At 45.0% G+C, this 19,087-nt stretch overlaps 1 protein-coding gene and 1 long non-coding RNA gene across 2 annotated transcripts; both read left to right on the top strand.

Annotated features, from left to right (window-relative positions):
* Positions 1-917: 917 nt before the first annotated feature.
* TEX12 (testis expressed 12) lies at positions 918-4,806 on the top strand. Its single transcript, XM_036862072.1, has 5 exons — positions 918-997; positions 2,524-2,602; positions 3,367-3,478; positions 3,568-3,619; positions 4,391-4,806. The coding sequence occupies exons 1-5, from the start codon at positions 972-974 to the stop codon at positions 4,533-4,535; spliced, it is 414 nt and encodes a 137-aa protein (XP_036717967.1). The 5' UTR covers positions 918-971; the 3' UTR covers positions 4,536-4,806.
* Positions 4,807-6,419: 1,613 nt separating this feature from the next.
* On the top strand, positions 6,420-14,504 carry LOC118899986. The gene is made up of 6 exons (XR_005021019.1): positions 6,420-6,774; positions 8,837-8,900; positions 11,022-11,058; positions 11,581-11,688; positions 11,919-14,193; positions 14,417-14,504. It is a non-coding gene; the product is annotated as an uncharacterized LOC118899986 (long non-coding RNA).
* Positions 14,505-19,087: the final 4,583 nt, after the last annotated feature.

The following is a 19,087-nucleotide window of genomic DNA, read 5'->3' on the forward strand; positions in this document are numbered from 1 at the left end:
TACTTTTTTCCTAGGAGCTTACTTGAAACAATTGGCTTTTCCACAAACCAATAAACAAACATACACACAATACTTAACGTCTTGACAACTAACATTTAAATAAGCCAAAGGGGAAAAAACAATAATATGTATGTGTTAAACATAATTTGCTAAGGTGTAAGATTGTGGACCTGGAATTTATGGGAGGTGTTATTGACCTTTGCTTTATGAGGTGATATGCTTTTTATTTTCTTCCACAACTAACGGAGCATTAAGTGTGGAACGTCTATCTTTCAAGTTGCAGGTCAAAGTCCCACATTAAAGCTCCCCATAAGGCTAAACTTCAAATACGTGAGCCACGTGTGTTACAAAATTTTTTTTTCAAAGTTGCCAATGAAGTTGATTAGTTATTGACACATCAAGAAGGGAATTTTCTCAACCGGCGTGATTCCGGAAGTTTGGTTGCACCAAAGAGAAAGAGGCGAAGGAACTGAGGTTCTGGATACAAAGTGTCGGCTTGAGGGCCAGGGGAACTCAGGTATAAACCATTGCTGCAGACCCACCACCTGGGACAGGACGTAACTTTTACTTGGAAAGTGGTGGTGGTGTGCTACTATTTCGTGTTCCTTTTTTGAGGTTCCAAGAGGCTGGGACACACCCGGCCTTCCTCTGGCAGTTCTTCCTTGGTCTTTCTTGAGAAACCAGTCTCAGATCTCTCCCTTCTTCCCCAGACACTCACTCGGAGGTGGCGAGTTCTGTTTCACGAAGACTCCAAAGCGCGAGGCAAGGCGGGAAAAAATCCCCCTCTCCTCGGCAGCGCGGGAGGCGGGGCAGGCGCCTCACGTAATCTGCGCGCTGCACGCTGGGAAAACCGCCTCCCCGAGCCTGCGCACTCGCGCGCACACCGGGCCTTCTCGTTCCCGTGCTTTGGCTGACGAGGAAGCTCCCGACGCCGCCGAGCCATAGACTGCTCCTGGGGTGGGGCTGTGCGGATGAGCGCCCATGAGAGTGTGACAGGGTGTGAAGCAAGGCAGTGAGAGAGGGTGGACGCTTACCCGCAGGGTCTCTAGTGGGGCTGACACGCTAGTGGGGAGGAAACGAGGGGCGCGGCGGGAAGTGAGAAGCAAGATGGGTGGGATGGCCTGGGAGGCCGAGATGGCGGTGGGAGGAAAGAGAAGGTGAGGAGAAAACGGTTGCACAAGGCCTGGCGGTAGTGCTTGGTAATGACGAAGGCACCAACGCCTCAGATTGCACAGCCGGGGTCAGTGGCTGTGAATGGTATTTGTCACAGGTGGAGGCCCAGCCTCTAGACCAGGCCTTGATTCAGCTGAGGGCCTAAACTCTGACAGAAAAATTAATCTGTTTTTACAGAAGCAGAATTACCTAATTAGATTTTGACTTGACATACATGCATGTTCTTTTACTGTGAGAGAGGCGAGACGAGGTGTAAAAGGAAAAGGGAAGAGAAAAAGAGGAAGGGAGACGAGAACCGCTCTCGTGGTTGCTTCTCTGAAACATTCTCAAACTTCCCAAGGCAGAGGGAGAACTACTGTGCATGTGTAGTATTTTCTAGGTATTACCGTTATAGCGCTTAAATTTACATACTAGAAAGGTACTGACAGGAATGTAGAAGCGCTATATGGAATTTACTAAACAGACATCTTTATTATTTGTTGTTGCTGCCTTTCTGTCATATATATGAATATTATACATGACTAAGCAGACAGATTCATTACAGTTTTCCAGGTCAGCATAGTTTCTCAAAAAGCAAGCAAAGCAAATGATAACTTGAGTGTAGACAGAGATCCTCATCCGTTAGGGTGTAGAGACTATACCATTCTAGGTTTCAACATTTTTCAGGTTTAAACTTAATCTTTCAGACTCCCAGGAAAATTATCTTAAGAATTTATGGGAAAGTAATTTAAAAGTAAAATTTGATGCCATATGAAGGTAAGATAGGACAGTGGAAACAGAAGTCTCTTTTAGACTAAAAGAGATCTTGGTTCTAGTCTGGCCCAGTTTTACATGTTTGAATTTGATCAACTATCTATCTCTGCCTCTGTTTTCACATCTGTAAAATTGAGATTGAATTAGATGAACTGTAAGATTTGTTTCAACATTAAGATTTTGTGAAGGCAGAAAAATCTTGAATGAATCCTGAGACAAGGCAGAAAGTGCCAAAGAGACAGGCTTGGCTGACTGTATATAGAGGGAGTAGAAGAAAATCATGGGGATGGTAGGCTGGCCCAGGTGATGTAGGACTTTGGATGCTCTACTATAGAATTTGAACTTATTCTGGAGCAATGAATGGTCAAGGGAAGGTTTTTTGAGTTAAGGGAATGCAGTAATCAGAGTTTTGAAAGACTGCCCAAACAGCAGTTGGTAGAATGAAACAGAGAAGGGAGAATTTGAGTAGGTTAGGTAAGTGACAAATAATGAGAGCCCAAACTAACAGTGGCAGGAGGAGTGGAAAGAAAGGGAAGGATTCAAGACAGCAGCAGCATGAGTTTGTACCTAAAATTGACATTGCTCTAAACTTTGCAGCTCTCGCCTCCAGAATATGATGGCCAGTCACCTGGTAAAACCTGATACTAGAAATTGCAAGAGACCAAGAGAGTTGGAGGTAATCTTTGTGCTTGTGGAGCCTTACTCTTTTATTTTATATACTTCTCAAATTTTTTCCATTTAAGATAATTCGACTGATAAATGGAATTTAATGTCTTCATATTCCCAGAGCTGGGATTGTCCCAGCAGGAACTCTGTTGACTCCAGCTGCCTTTTCACTAAGTATAGGCCTCCAGGAAACTATTGGGAGGTTTCTTTGTGGTAATTTGTGATCTAGAGACAGAAGTGGGTTCATGCCTTTATGATACATAAGACTTTACATAATTATTTTGATACCTAAGTAGGATACCTAGGTACTATACTTGCTGATATTTTTGAAAAAGAGCACTGTATCCTGCCCTTCTTCACTACTACCCCACCAATTGATCTGTTTACATTTAGAACATTATTTGTTCCCTTAAAGATTATGTTATCTTGCAAAAATTTGCAAGCATATGGCTGTTATCCAAATGAAAGTTTTGCTCTTTTGCTATGGAAAACATCTGCTGGCGCAAGATACAGGAAACTTTTTCATCAGGAGATTAATACTATTTTCAAAGTCTAAACACATAATAAAATTATTATGTTGAACAAAGTTGGGCCTAAAAGTTTGCTGGTTAATAAAATTACAAATAACTAACCAGGACACAAGAGTATATAATTTCCAGCATGTTTGCTTTTCTCTGAAAGATGTTTTATTTGCTTTTTTTTTTTTTAACAGAATGTATATATCTTAAGCATCTTGCTAGCAATTTACCTATTTTCTCTACTTTCTTCTATTAGCCTCAAATGCCAGATAGTCCACAACTGTCCTCTCTTGGAAAATCAGATTCTTCTTTCTCTGAAAGCTCTGGACTATTTTATAAAGATGAAGCCCTGGAGAAAGATTTGAATGGTGATCTATAAAGTGCTTATATTTCTATACATTGATATTATAATATGGAAAGTTTATTATAGTTAACTTAGTGATTTATTTTTGAACAGATATGAGCAAGGAAATTAATCTAATGTTGTCTACATATGCAAAGATCTTAAGGCAAGTACTTACAGTATATTCTCTTGAGTCTTTATTTTACACATAGAAGTTTTCTTCTGGAAACTCCATAATGGGAAGTTTAGTTCAGGGGCTACAAAACCTATCTAGTAATTATAATTTTGAAATTTTTTATTCTACCTCAGTTTCTTATAATAGATTAGTTGTTTATTTTCAAAGACTACCTTTTCCACTAAACATCTTTTGTTTTGATACTCTCAGAGCTGAAACGAGGCTGGATATATTTTGTTCTCTAATTATCAATAGATGATAAAACACTTAAAATTTTATGAAAAAACTTTCAGAAAAATACCATTTGGTGAAGTTAACCATAATAATAGAGTGATGTTAAAGATAAAGTAAATACATTTATGAAATATTTAAATATTATCAATATATATTTGAAGGCTGAATTTAAATATTCTGTTGGCCTGAGACTATCATGTTTTATAAGGTGTTTTTTAAAACTACTGGACAGTCACTGTATTTGAATAATAGTTTGTGTGGCTGTTAATGTATATAGTTTAATATTAGAATTATAATGTGTAAGATACAGATTCTGCTGTGTCAAGGGACTTTGAGTAGTGAAAAATATTTGTGGAACTAATTTAACTTTTACTGAGCAGTGTTTGTAAATTAATGAAGCTTTTTGATGTACAAAGCCATTTAAATGAAATAGCTAACAAATATAGCATAATAGAACACATCACTATGATAGTGTGTTTAGATGTTATTACTATTTAGTTTAATGTAAAACTTTTTTTTCCCCATTAGTGAGAGAGCAGCAGTAGATGCATCGTATATTGACGAGATAGATGGACTCTTCAAAGAAGCCAATACTATTGAAAACTTTCTAATACAGAAAAGAGAGCTCCTGAGACAGAGGTTTACAGTGATTGCAAACACACTACACAGATAAAATTGTGTACTTAAAATAAGCTGAGAATTTAAACCCATTATTGTTGTAATGAAAGAATGACATTTGTGCTCTGAATGCTCTCCAGTTGTTAAGAAAATGTATACCTTAAATATAGAAGGGGAAACTCCTTAAATTTCTTTTCTCGATTTAAAAGGGGCATTAAGCTGGACATTAATATGATACATAGCTTTTCTTTTGAGAGTCAAATATTTGGCATATTTTATAAAAGTGTAAACTATTTAAATTGTATATGGATCCTCTTCTTTTTTTTTCTTAAACCTCCTAACCTTTCTTAAATTTCTAAAAGAAGACTCAGTGAGTTAATTTGATAATATTTAACAATATTGCACTTTTTCTTTTAGAATATTTTGTTTAAATAGCAGATAGATAGCTTTGGAGATAGTTTTAAGATGTTTTTCATGGTCAGCATTGAAAAAAATTAAAACCCAAAAGTAATTTGTCCAGTTTCTCAATATGTAGTTAAACCGTGCTATTGCTATTTAATATTACCATTTGATTATTTTCACTATTATTATTATACATTGCTAATAAAAATTTGGTTTAAAATTATTGTCTTGTGGTAAAATAAAAACCAGAAATTACTAACCAGAACTTTATATGAATTGACTTTTTTACACATCAGCCATATCAATGGTACAGTTAATGAAGTATATATAGAAGCCTTAGCAGCTAGCTGTGTGGTATAGGATAAAGATTAGTGGTCCAGAAGTAAAAAGATTGTTTAAACACGTCAATCTCAGTGAGTCATTTCAATCCTATTATAATTCAGAAATTGAATTCGGACTAGGAAATCTCTTAATATTTATCTAGCTGAAAAAATCCTACCTTTGTTGGAAGGTACTGCTATGATTTTATTGAAAACTTTTAATATGTTATATAATTATATGTGATAGCTATATTGATCAGATTTTTAAAAATCACAGCACCAATTGTTCAATCATATAGATAATTCAATCTATTATTTGTATATTTTGCCTATATAAGCAGTCACAAATTTGGACATATTTACAGGCAGTACTACAGGGAATTTGGTATTCCTCAGGTGGACAGCATGTTTGCCTTGCCTTCTAAATGTTAAAATAAAATCTCATTTCATCAGATTACTATTTTAAGGCATATATATCATAGATAATAAATATTCATACAAGAAAGGACTGAAAACAGTAAAGTAAAAGAATATTTACTAAAAGTATTGGTTATTAAATGGAAAAAATTATTTGGTTTGTACAGGGATATGTTAACGTCACAGGATAGGTTGGAGGTCAATGAAGATTAGAAATGGGATTTTTAAAACTTTTTATTAAAAAAATGTTTTTAAACATCTTTATTGGAGTATAATTGCTTTACAATGGTGTGTTAGTTTCTGCTTTGTAACATAGTGAATCAGCTATACATTTTCATATATCCCCATATCTCCTCCCTCTTGCGTTTCCCTCCCAGCCTCCCTATCCCACCCCTCTAGGTGGTCACAAAGCACCGAGCTGATCTCCCTGTGCTGTGCTGCTGCTTCTCACTAGCTGTTTTACATTTGGTAGTGTATATATGTCCATGCCAGTCTCTCACTTCGTCCCAGCTTACCCTTCCCCCTCCCCGTGTCCTCAAGTCCATTCTCTACACCTGCTTCTTTCTTCCTGTCCTGCCCTTAGGTTCTTCATAACCATTTTTTTTTAATTCCGTATATATCTGTTAGCATACGGTATTTCTTTTTCTCTTTCTGACTTACTTCACTCTGTATGACAGACTCTAGGTCCATCCACCTGACTACAAATAACTCAATTTCGTTTCTTTTTATAGCTGAGTAATATTCCATTGTATATATGTGCCACATCTTCTTTATCCATTCATCTGTCGATGGACACTTAGGTTGCTTCCATGTCCTGGCTATCGTAAATAGAGCTGCAATGAACATTCCAAGAAGAGGTTTTTAAATTGGATTATGCAGTATGTGTGTGTGTATACGTTTCTGTTTTTTTCCATACCCAAAATTACAAAGCTGCCATGGCTGGTCTTGTGCAGGACTCTTCCACACGTGAGAAAATGAGAGTTGTCTATATGTTCAATCTGTATGGACTTCGCAAGTGACCTTTTGTCTTTCATCGAAAGCACTTGACCTGCAGCAGTGTGGCCTCACCAGTGAAGGAGCAAAGGCTTTACTAAAGGCCCTTGAAAGCAACAGAACTCTGGTCGTTTTGGATATAAGAAAAAAATCCACTTGTTGGTATGTGGTCACTTTTTTTAAAAATTGATTAACACATAGCAAAACAAAGAGTTTGTTCACGTATTGACAGTTTTTAAAACTTAATGTGGGGCTTCCCTGGTGGCGCAGTGGTTGAGAGTCTGCCTGCCAATGCAGGGCACACGGGTTCGAGCCCTGGTCTGGGAAGATCCCACATACCGCGGAGCAACTAGGCCCGTGAGCCACAGCTGCTGAGCCTGCGCGTCTGGAGCCTGTGCTCCACAACAGGAGAGGCCGCGATAGTGAGAGGCCCGCGCACCGCGATGAAGAGTGGCCCCCGCTTGCCACAACTGGAGAAAGCCCTCGCACAGAAACGAAGACCCAACACACCCAAAAATAAATAAATAAATTTATTAAAAAAAAAACAAAAAACTTAATGTGTTTCACTTTCCTCATCGTATACAGTTGTCCCTTGAACAGCTTGGGGGTTAGGGGTGCCGCCCCCCACGCAGCTGAAAATCTGGGTATAAGTTTATAGTCAGTGGTTCCGCATCTGTGGATTCAACCAACCTTGGCTCGTGTAGGACGATAGTACATATTTATTGAAAAATATCCGTGTGTCAGTGGACCCGCGAGGTTCAAACCCATGTTGTTCAAGTGTCAACTGTACTTTTGTAATGTTGCACTTCCCTTATGTTTTTAGCAGATAATGTACTAATTAAAGTGAGTTAGTTATACCTTTAAATTGTTCTTATCTCTACTCTGAATAGAGGTGACCCTAGATACTAAGCCTGCTTCCACCAAGAGCATTATTTCCTTGTTGTGCAACCTCTGAATTCTTGCAAGGGGTACGTTATTCATTTGTCAGTTTCACAAGTAATTTATTTAATAGCTTCTGTGTGCCAGATACGGGTCAGGCACTAGGGATAAAGCAGTGAACCAGACAGACAAAAGTCTTGCCCTCGTGGAGCTTACATTCTAGTGAAGGGGTTCAGATAGAAATGAGTAAACAGATAAGTAATATAATTTTAGACAGTAGGAAGTGCAGAAATATCGTAATGTAAGGAGAGTGAGGGGGAGCAGGTAGGACTCCATTGGATAGGTTTGTCAGGGGACAGCTTCACTGGAGAAGTGGCATCTGAACGGAGACCTGAATGAAGAGAGGAGCAAGCCATGGACGATCTGGGGTAAGCACACTCCAGGACAAGGAGGCAATGCGTATGCAGGCGTGTAGGGGGTGGAGTATTTAAGGGAAAGCAAGGAGGCCAACATGGCCAGAGTACTGAGTGAAGAAGAGTGTGGTATGACGTGAGGTCAAGGAGCTAGCCAGGGGTCTGATCTTGTAAAGTCTTGAAGGCCAGAGTAAAGGTGTGGATTATTCTAAATGAGTAGAGGGTTTTGAACTGGAAAAAGGCATGATCCAAATAGTATCTGAATAAGATGACTTGGTATAGAGAATAGACTTGGGGGGATAAAGAAGAGAAACAGGGAGACCAGTTAGGAGACTATCACAGTGGTCCAAATAAGAGATGTTCATGGCTTAGCTTAGGTTGGAAGTTTGGAGCAAGTGAAAAGTGACTGAATTCAGGTTGTGTTTTGAGGGTGTAGCTAACAGGGCTTGCCGCTAGATTAGATGTGGGGTATGAAGGAAATAGTAACAAGGAGACAAGTCGTTGATGATTATGTGTGCAACTGGGTGGTATCACTTAGAAAAAGGGAACTGATGGGAGGAGCAGCTTTTGAGGGGCTATCAGGACTTCGGTTTGATATCTTAGATGCCCTTTAGGTATCTAAGTGTCTGGACAGTGCTCAGACTGTACTTTCTATCCAAAGGTATCCAAAGCCACTTTAGATGCAAAATGTTTAAAGTTGACCTTTGCTGCTGCCAAAATAGTAGCCACTGGGGGCAGTCTGCAAGATGGCATCTTAGGTTTTTGAGGAAGAAATTAGAATACACAAAGAGGGAAATAAGTGTATAATTCCATAATGTAGATTTCATATTTAATTTTATGGGAAAAGCAATAATTAGTTGGCTTTTGGTTTTAAATGGAAATAGCCACTCACTGGGAAATAATTACTCTAATTTCAATTTATTTTACTTTAGATCATTCTGTGATGAAAGCAGTTATCCAAAAAGTTCTCCAGATGGAAGGAGTGCCAAGTCAGAGGTATATAACATGTTTTAGTTCTCTCGGAAGAATTTCTCTTTAATGGCTTGTTTTTCTTTCTTTCTTAAAAGAAAATTATCAAGGTACTTTCTGCCACCTTAAAACTAAGTTTTTAGTCCAATGAAATGGCTTTTCTGTTTTTGAAAATGTTGTGTGATGCCTTAATTTAGGTTCCCAGAAATGCAGATTGAAAACCTTTGATTAACTTAAAGTATCTTAATTTCCAATGAAGATCAAACCCTCCTAAATTACCTGTAACTTAAATGGCATATTTATCATTTCTGTCTCAGTACCAGTGGATAACTTCTCCATCGGTGAAGGAACCATCCACAACTGCTAGATAGAAAAAGAGAACTATAATTTTGGGAAGTGGTCGAAAAGGAAAAGCTACTATTAGAATTGGTTAACTCTTTCTTGTTTTTAATGCTACTAGAACTTATAACCCCTTATGTTTTCCGATGTGCTAAAATTAAAACAGCCAGTATTAACCACATGCATATTAGGAGGCCTATATTAGGAGTCGCCAAGTGTGTCGGGTGCCGTGGACAGCTGAGGCACGTTTAGCCCAAAGGCAAGTTCCAGCGCATTGCAGAGAGCAGACGAAATACCCGGTGGTGAAAATTCACTGTTGCTAAGGGTTGAAACGAACCAATAATTCCTCCTGTTTCTCAGGGTGTTCCGTTTGGCTGTTAATGAAATGTATTTCCAAGGAATGCAGGCATGTGTCTGAAAAGGCCAGCGGTGCCTGGGGGTCACAGCGAGACCCTCCCATCTCGCCCCCCTCGGCCATCCTGTGCTCTGGAAGCAGAGCTCTCAGCTACAAGTGAAACATAGTAGCTTGCATGTCCGGATTCTAAGATTTTCTAAAGCCCTTTAAAGGCCCCCTTCTCTGAGTGGTGCTTGACCTGCTGGTGTTTGGGGCGGGATGGTGGGCTGGGTGGAGGGTCTGAGCGCCATCCTGAGGGAAGGGCTTTGGAGGCCTGTGTGCACCTGAGACTGGGGGCCCAGTGCCCCTGTCCGAGGGGAGGCTAGCGCTGACTCCAGCCGTGCCGAGCCAGACGTCGCCCTCCTTCCCGACAAGCCAGCAAAGCCTGTCGCTCACCTTCCTGGCTGTGCTGCTTACACGTGCCCTCTGGGAAGGCCAGCCTGGCAGAGCTCTGTTCCTGCCCTTTGGGCTGCTGGTAACTGAGTACCTAGCCTGGGTGCTGGAGGGGAGGATCCATAGATGGTGGAGGCCCAGTGCCTGCCCAGGGTGCTGCCCCTCTGCTGAGGGACGCTCGCCCAGCTGGTTAGACCTGTTCGCACCCAACTGCCCACAGTCAGCGCCCAGGCTAGGAACAGCAGCCTCCCCATTTCCTCGGTGTCTTCTAGTTTTGTTCCTTTCTTCTTTTCGCCGCCTTCCTCCCCAAAGAGGCAAGATACTAATGTTCAAGAACCAACTCAGGCCATGATTTTCCAGCTAAACTCATGACAGTTGTGCACTTCTGAATGACTGGGTACAAACATTTGCAAGGATGAGCTCTTGGGTGAGGCGCCAGCCAACTTTTCTAGCTTCCTCTCTCTTGCTTGTGTGTGGGCACCCCCTGCTGCCCCAGATGCCTTGACTCCTCCATTTTCGTATATTCCTCCTCAGAATGCTGCCACCACCCCATCCTGGCCTTTGGGAATGTTAGCTGGCTGTTCCCCACAGCATCCTGTCACCCTGGTCCACTCTTTCTAACCTCTGTATGCCCGTCTATGAAATCTTGTCAGGTCCAACTGGAGGAACACCACCTATAGGTCAATTAGCTTGGGAAGGAACCCAACTGTGTGACCCAGTGTCTTTAAAATAACGTTAAAAAAAAAAAAAAGAAAAAATGTTGTTCTAGAGCTCCTATACCATCTCTTACCACCATTAGAAAACCACCCCCCAAAAGGGGGACCTCATTCATATTGAAAATAACTTCTTACCGTGTAGGCATTACCTTAGGGCATTCTAGACACTGGGGGAGGGAAAAGCCCTTGGTTTTTTTTCTAACATTCATGTTAAACTTCTTTCCAAAGTTCTTTAAACTGTGGTATTCTTACAGATAGACAATGTTGCTGAACAAGTGTTTGTTTCTTCCCTTTTTCTTCCCCCAGGCTCAAAGATTTGGAAAGAGAGAGTTTAACAGAAAAGGTAAGGTAATCTCCACCTTAACAAAATGTATGATCAAATGTGACCATTTGACAGACACTATGTAGTTCCTAAAAACAAATTGAAGTGGAATTGGCTCTCTTTTCCCTGAAGTTGAGGATAACGTGGATGTTTTTGTCTAACGTGCTGGACTAATAGGCTATTATTGGTTAGCTTTTGGTAACTCATCGAGTTGCCCAGTCTGGGTTCCGTACCATCGAGTCTGGATTATAATTTGTCCTGGTCACACTGTTTTTCCAAATCAGGTTTGTTCTAGTATGCTATTATGTGTCTGTTTCACCTTTAATCTTTCCATTTTTCACCACTCTGGAGATGGTGTGATATGATCTTAACGAAAACAGCAGGAACATGTCTTGTGAATATTTAGTTTTCTTTCTGGCCGACTCAGCATTGCCTGCCATTCAGTCATTGTTATGTGACCAGGCAGTGTAACTATTTGTGTATTAGTCCATTGGTTCCTACCTTGGGAATGTGGAGACTTGTAAACCTATATCCTTCCCTTAGGAATGCGTGAAGGAGAAATGGAATCTCTTGCCTGAATTTCTGCAGACAGAAATAAAGAATCAGTTATGTGACTTGGAAACCAAATGACATGAAGAAGAATTATCAGAGGTTAAGTCGTCAGCATCCCGGCGGCTAGAAAACGTTTCCTCCCATGTAACTTGTCTGTGACCAGGGAGGCAGGATCATCCCACCTCTCCCTGTTACCTGATAGTTATAAAGGAAGCGCATGTGTTTCCTTATTCTCTCATGGCCACTTGTTGACATTCACTGCTACTTAAATTATCCTTTCCTGCTGTAGGAGGGCTACCTGGCTAAAGTCAAATCCCTTTTAAATACAGATTTGTCCTTGGAGAACATGCTTTCAGTCGGGAAGTGAATGGATGTCTAGAAAACGGGAGCCAGACAAGTGGTGAGGAGCGCAGAGTGGAAATAGCAGAGAAAAAGAAGTCCCCCAAACCTGTTTGCAAACTTTGCATGCCCAGGAGAAGCAAGTCCGATGGAGAAACAAAATGTAAGAGCACTTGACTCGTTTGACCTCGTTGGAGTCTGGTACCGCCTAAGGGGAGGACAGACTTGGTGCCATAGGGTCTGTCTGTTCCCCCCACACACAACCCCTCCACCGGCAGTACTTGTTTTTTGTGTATCTTTTTTTATTTTTATTTTTTGGGGGGTGGGGGGTGAGGGGTGGCTGTGTTGCTCGGCTTGTACGATCTTAGTTCTCCAACCGGGATCGAACCCGGGCCCTCGGCAGTGAGAGTGCCGAGTCTTAACCACTGGACCGCCGTGGAATTCCCTCTTGTGTATACTTCTAACTAGCTTAGATATATACTTTAAATTTTTGTCTTCGACCAAGTTATAGAGCATTAGATCCCCAAATGTGGTTGAATTGATGAGGTATAAGAAAACAGGAGCTGCTGATATTTATGACTTGTAAGTGACATGCCTGTTGAAGCTAAACATTTATTCTTAGACTCCTTCCCCGCTTGTAGTCAGAGTAACTCTTCTGGAATTTTAAAAATAAGAGCCTGGGACTTGAGCTCAGGTCAGGTGCTTGGCCACTTCATCGTTTGACGAAATAAGCAGAGGCTCTGTTTCCTTGTCCGCCTCAGGGTTGGGCCCTTCATACAAGAGCTTGTGTTAAACTGGCCTAGCAAACTGGCAGGTGCTCATTTGATGACTTTATGAAGACGGTGGTTGCTTAGAATAAGAAGAGAAGGATACTTAATCCTCAGAACCTGGTCTGTGCACCAGCTTGCTAATGCTGAAGAACTGTACCTTGTCTGTGAACTCTTTATTCATAGTGGCTTTTTTGTTTCTTTTCTGTAAGCAGCTGAAGTCTCATGTAGCCCCAGGATTACAAGGCAAACTACCAGGCAGACCACCATCACATCTCATTTCACAAGGGGGTCAGTATATAATGAATGGACAGCCCCCATTTTAGGGGCCAACTGTTTTTGGTAAAACACATATAGAATTAGTAGGATGTAACTTAGTAATTCTGACTTCCACATTGCTTAGGTTTCCTTTTGATATTCTGTTTTTAGACATTCATGAACAGCATTTCTGAAGACCTCATCCATGTTTACTCTTAGCATAGGAAACTTCAAATGTACATACACAAAATACCAAGGATAGTAAAATGAACCCCTGTGTACCTATCAGCCAGTATCAACAGTTAACAGCTCCTGGCTGTTGTTTCATCTATACCGCATATGCTCCAAGTGAAAATTATTCCAAATGGATTACAACTCCATACACACCCATGTCCCCCCAGTTGGATTACTTTGAAACAAATCGGACATGTCATCTTATCCACAAATACGATATTTCTAGATGACAAGGTCTCTTTCTCTGACAAGTTTTTTATTCATATTTTGCTATAATTGCTAACATCTAGCAAACAGTCTTTTGAAGAAGACAAAACATGCCTTACAAAGTGTAACAGTTCCTTACTAACAAATATATAGCAGTGTTCATACCTCCCCTTGTGTAACAGGGTTTGGTTGATTTGTTCCTTAAGCCTTTCAAGTGATAGATTCCTTATTTCCTTGCCGTTTCTTTAAAGAAAATAGGTCTTTTGTCTAATAGCTTCTAGGTCTGGCTGACTGCATCGTTTCGGTGGTGAATATGTTCCCTTGTGTCCAGTTTTCTGTCAACTGGTAGTTAGGTCTAGAGTCCTGATCAGATTCCAGCTTTATTTTGTGCGACTTCATTGACGGTATGGGGCTGTCCATCAGAGGCATGTAATGTCTCTTCAGTGATTCTAGCAGCCGTTGATCAAAGTCTAGATCCATTATTTCTTAGGGTTTGCAAAACGGTGGTATTCTAAACCTGTCATCCAAAGAAACATTAAGCTCGAAGCTTGTTTTAATGTCCTGGCCAAAAGGGCTTCTCCTTGGAGGGAAGAGGGTGTCCATGCCCTGAATCTTTCCAAACAGAGGGTATTCTTGGTAGGGAGGAATATAAGTTGTTTTGTGCCCACTGCAAGTGTAGGGTCTGGCTGAGCTACCAGTTGGCCTTACTGTGTGTGACAGCCCTGCCAAACAGAAACCTGAGGAAGACCCTGAAAAAGCAAAATCAGGTGATTCTGTCGATGAAGAAGAAAAAGAGCAGGTAGGGCTCACGTTTAAGTTTCTTAACTCTGCCTTATTTTGGTACACTTGCTGGTAATTGTGAATTTACACTTGGTCTGTCTATGGACCGTAAGTGACTGAGAGGGTGTTAGAACATATCCCTGGACCCAGGGCAGTACGAAGTGTATTCTGGTTAGAGCCGAGGACTCAGCAGGCCCGTAACTTTGGTGTGTTCTGTCCTGTCTACCTTCCTACCTCTCCAGCTGTCAAGATTTGACAGTCAAACCAGCAGATGTGATGCGTTTAAAGCATTTCCTTCTGATGTCAGATAAGCTCCTTTCCCACATCTAATCTGTCTATAAAAGCAGAGTTGTCGTGTTATTATGTGTATTGTAATAATGCTGCTTAGACTTTTTAGGTTAGAAAACTGGTGGCTTGCCAAAGGCCTCCAATATAGAAAATGTCAGTCTCTAGCACTGTCCCGTGTGACTTGAGGGGCAAACCTAGATACTACCAGATGGTCATACGCTATCTATTTCATTCCTGCCACAGGATTAGCTGTGTAAGTCAGGAAGTCTGTAGGTTTACAGGTGGGTAGTAAATGCCCTGTTACCTGCTAAAGATGAGTATCCGTGGTTTGCTCTAAGGCAGGGTTTCTCAAGCAAGGCATTGACTTCTGGGGCCAGATAAACCTTTGCTGTGGGTGTGAGTCCTGTGCATCGTAGAGTGTTTAGCAAGGTCCTGACCTCTACTCACTAGATGCCCGTAACATTCCCTCTCTTTCCTCCCAGTTGTGACAACCAAAGTCACCTTCAGGCTATCCCAGATGTCCCCTGGGGGGCACAATTGCACTGAGCGAGAAGCACTGGACTCAAGGCTAGCAATATCACTGAGGTAGACTTGACGTCCTGTTGTGAAAGACATACTGATTCTCCTGTTTTTATTTTGGAAATTAGATGCCACTGTTCATGATCCTTATTCAGATGTCTGTAATGAAGTTGAGTCAGACTACCCACTTACAGGTGGGACACTGAGACAGAGGGAAACAGCTTGTCCAAGTCCCATGGCCACACCCCTTGCCTCCGAAGAAACCGTGTCACAAGGGAAAGCAAGCTGGCTCTTGTAATACTGACAAGTGTTTTTTTTTAAACAAATGTGCCAGTTTTAGAGTTGTTCTTTGCCCTCTAACCTTTTGGAGGGCTTCCATAGCCTTCAAGCTTCTGAAGAAACGAACTGGGGCACTCTTTCCCAAGCAGGAAGCAGTTTCGCTGACAGTGTGTGACAGGCCTTGGGGACTTGGAGGGTGAACACTTGTTGCAACAGGGTTTATCCCGATATGCTAGAGTAAGGCTCAGTGCACCACACCGGTGTCATCAGGTAGTGTTTGTTGGTCAAATAAGTAGTACTACAGAGAGAATCTTACTTTAGTCAATTTAAAGTTTTGAGATCTCACTATGTTTTTTAAAACAGGTATTAAATACAGGCATTTGGTAAAACAGTACAAACGGCTGTTTGGTACATAGCAGCCAAAGAAAAACAGTGTGGCTATTCCATGCTGAGCTATGCTGTGAGCGTTATCAAATAGATACTGGATTCTGAGGCCTTTGTTCAGGAACAAAAAAGAATATAAAATATCTGATTGCCACAACTAAGGAGCCGGCCTGTGGCAACTAAGACCCAGCACAATTAACTAAGTAGCTAACTGACTATTTTTTAAAATCTCATTAATAGGTTTTTAATATGATTTTTAAAAATTTATTTATGTACTTTATTTATTTTATTTATTTTTGGCTGCGTTGGCTCTTCCTTGCTGCGTGCGTGCTTTCTCCAGTTGCGGAGAGCGGGGGCTACTCTTGGTTGCGGTGCGTGGGCTTCTCATTGCGGTGGCTTCTCTTGTTGCGGAGCACGGGCTCTAGGCACGCGGGCATCCGTAGTTGTGGCTCGCGGGCTGTAGAGTGCAGGCTCAGTAGTTGTGGCGCACGGGCTTCGTTACTCCGCAGCGTGTGAGAACTTCCCAGACCAGGGCTTGAACCCTTGGTCCCCTGCATTGGGAGACGGATTCTTAACCACTGAGCCACCAGGGAAGCCCGAGCTCTAACCTTTTAAAAAATGTGTTCCTTCCACCTTCATGGAGCCGGCGTATGGGATGGGGAAGAATGAGAACCCGATTGGCAGGGGTCCGGTCGCAACCCCGGAAGGGGACGGGGGAGGATCTAAGAGGTGGCACCGGGCCACAGTCGACCCCCAGTGACAGCTAACAGCTGCACTGCTGCCCCTTCCTGCCCCAGGACCTGAGCCCAGGTCCCGGGGCGGCTGGAGAAACGCACTGTTTTTGGTGAGATGCTCTTACTTACTGTGTGGAGCTGCTCCAGCTGCCCCGGCGCCCACACCCCTGCAGGGCCCTGTGCCCGTCCTCCCTGCCCCCTGCCCGGGGCTCGGGGAACAGCAGTCTCTGTGGGGCAACCTGCTTCCAAGTCCTTCAGTGACCATGGAGGAGTGGGAACAGGCTGGGCTGCCGGGGAGCCTGGGCATGCAACACCTGAGCTCAGCCCTGGGGGCCCACGTGAGGGCAGGGGCTGGGGGGTGCGGGCGGTGAGCGGAGGGGCCTCCAGCCGGCGTCAGTCTGGGCCCTGGACCCGGGGAAGGGCCTCACCCTCTCAGTCCTGACCTGCCGCTCGGGAACCCTGTGGCCCACCAGCCCGAGGCCTGTGGCGCCCGCCACAGACTGCCCGGCGCACGGCTGGGGTGCCAACGCCACACCTGGATTTTGCGCGGGGACCATCTGGGGGCTCGGTGCACGGGAAGACGAGCAGCCCCCAGGCCTCGACACACCCCTTCCATGTCCATCGAGAAGTGCCGGATGGAAGGCCGGCTGTGCTCCTTTTCGAGCCCCAGGGAATTCGCAGGAACAGCCCTCCCGGCCACGGGGTGCCTGCCCACCGGCTCTGGGCCTGCGACCAGCCCAGAACACAGAAGGCACAGAAGTGGGTGCAGGGAGCTGAGCCGGGTCTGCAGAAGGGCAGACACCACAGCCTGGTCCACAGCCGACTGGCCCAGGGCGGGTGAGAACGGGCGGGCAGGATGAGGGGAGGACAGAACGGGGCACAGCCTTCCCGCCTGGGCCCCGGGGAGAAGGTCGGGGCGCTGCCCGCGCCCTTGCTCCGCTGCCTGGCGTCCTTTGTGGGGGCGAAGGGCCGGAGGCAGGGCTCCCGAGGAGCTCAAAGGCCAGGGAAGGACACACGGGACGGTCCAGACCCACCGTAGCGCTCCAGTGGGGCAGCACCCTCTCTGAATTCCTACTGCCGCCAAACCGCATCCCTAAGGCCTTTGGGCAGAATTGCTAGGACCCAGGAAGGCGGCCCCTTGCTGTGGTCCAGACTTCAGCAGCTGCCGATGAGCGGAGGGAGCCAGCCGGCCGGCCGTGAGCAGGAGGACAGGGCACGGGCACAGGGACAGCCACAGCCGGGCTTCCCACAGCTGTGCCCACCGCCAGAACCAGCTCCAGCCAATCACAGCCCCCGCCATGCCAAACAGTGCCGGGCAGGCGAGAGGCCGGCAGGAACCTGACACCCCCTCACTGGAGAGCCGGGCCGGCCAGGGTTGGGGGAGCCATCCCCGTCTGAACTCACCCCACAGCTCAGCCATCTCCCAGTGACCCAGACGCTACACCAGCAGAGAGCAGCCTGCAACGGCCGCAGGGCTGATCCCCGACCAAGGTCAGAACTCCCCCCAGTGTGATGGCCCCCATGCCGCTCCTGTGGTGGAAGGGACCGCAGGCAGAGACCAGGAGTGGAGTCTTTTTATTAATGGCTGCGTTTTCAAAGAACCGTTTTGGAAGCAGGAAAGCTCCCCAGGAAGGGATTGCATTAGTGCAACAAGGGGGAGCCTTGACGTCAGGCTCTCCAGACACGTCCAGGTGGAGACTTTTGGCCGAGGCCGGCCGCCAGGGACTCAGGGGCTGGGAGGACACGCGGCCCCTCCCCCGCCCCGGCGGGGCGCTAAGGCACCGGGCCCGCCTGGGTGGGCAGAACTTGCAGCCCTCAAGCTGCAGCCCTTTGCTCAGGAGGAAGGCATCCTGCGTGGGGTCGCAAGCCAGGAAGAGCTTCACCATGCCCTTGGCATCCTTGGAGCCACCTGGCCTCAGAATGCAGCTTCTGTAGTCCATGGCAACCTGGCAAGAGGGGGCGGGGCTGCAGGAGGGTGGAGCTCCGCCGTCACTGAGGGTGTGGGGCTGCAGGAGGGTGGAGTTTCGCCTTCACTGAGGGTGTGGGTGTGGCCACCTCTGCTGTGACTGAACAAAGGGCAAGGGAGCAGGAGGTCCAGGGCAGGGCCCTCAGAGCCTGGCAGGCCCAGGCGGGCGGCACAAGCATCTAGGCCCAGGCCAAGGACCACCGTGTTGGTCTGCACGGCAGGACGGCCTCTCACCTTGCCACTCAGGACGCCCTCCTGCTTGAAGCGTGTGTGGAACGTGTCCGCAGAGTACACCTCGCTACACAGGTAGCCATAGGACTGGGCGTTGTATCTTCCTGCCAGGCGGCCGAAGGTCGCAGGCAGGTGGGTCCCTGGGACACACGCGGAGAGGCTCCTGCCCGGCCCCCTGGCCGCTCCGTGCCCCTTCCCCAGAGCGCAGAGCTTGGGGCCTCAAAGCAGCCCTGAGTCCCCTGCCACTAGAGGGAGTATTGGCCCAACACTTGTAGAAAACGGGGACCTTGCGGGCAACTCAGTGGAGGGACACAAATCAATCTTTGCCGACTTTCTGCTGAAGCTCACGAGGGTTCACCCCTAAGTCTCTTACAAGGACAGCTGCCCGAGGCTCCGAGGGATGAGTCAGGGCTCGCCCTCCAGCACGGGGAGAGCGCGGGTTAAAGCGCTCACGAGGGAGTGAACTGCGTCTCCGCACCGACACGCACCGGCAAACCTCGCACCAGCAAACC

This window comes from Balaenoptera musculus, chromosome 8, assembly GCF_009873245.2.
Source record: "Balaenoptera musculus isolate JJ_BM4_2016_0621 chromosome 8, mBalMus1.pri.v3, whole genome shotgun sequence".
In the NCBI taxonomy this organism is placed as follows: Eukaryota; Metazoa; Chordata; class Mammalia; order Artiodactyla; family Balaenopteridae; genus Balaenoptera; species Balaenoptera musculus.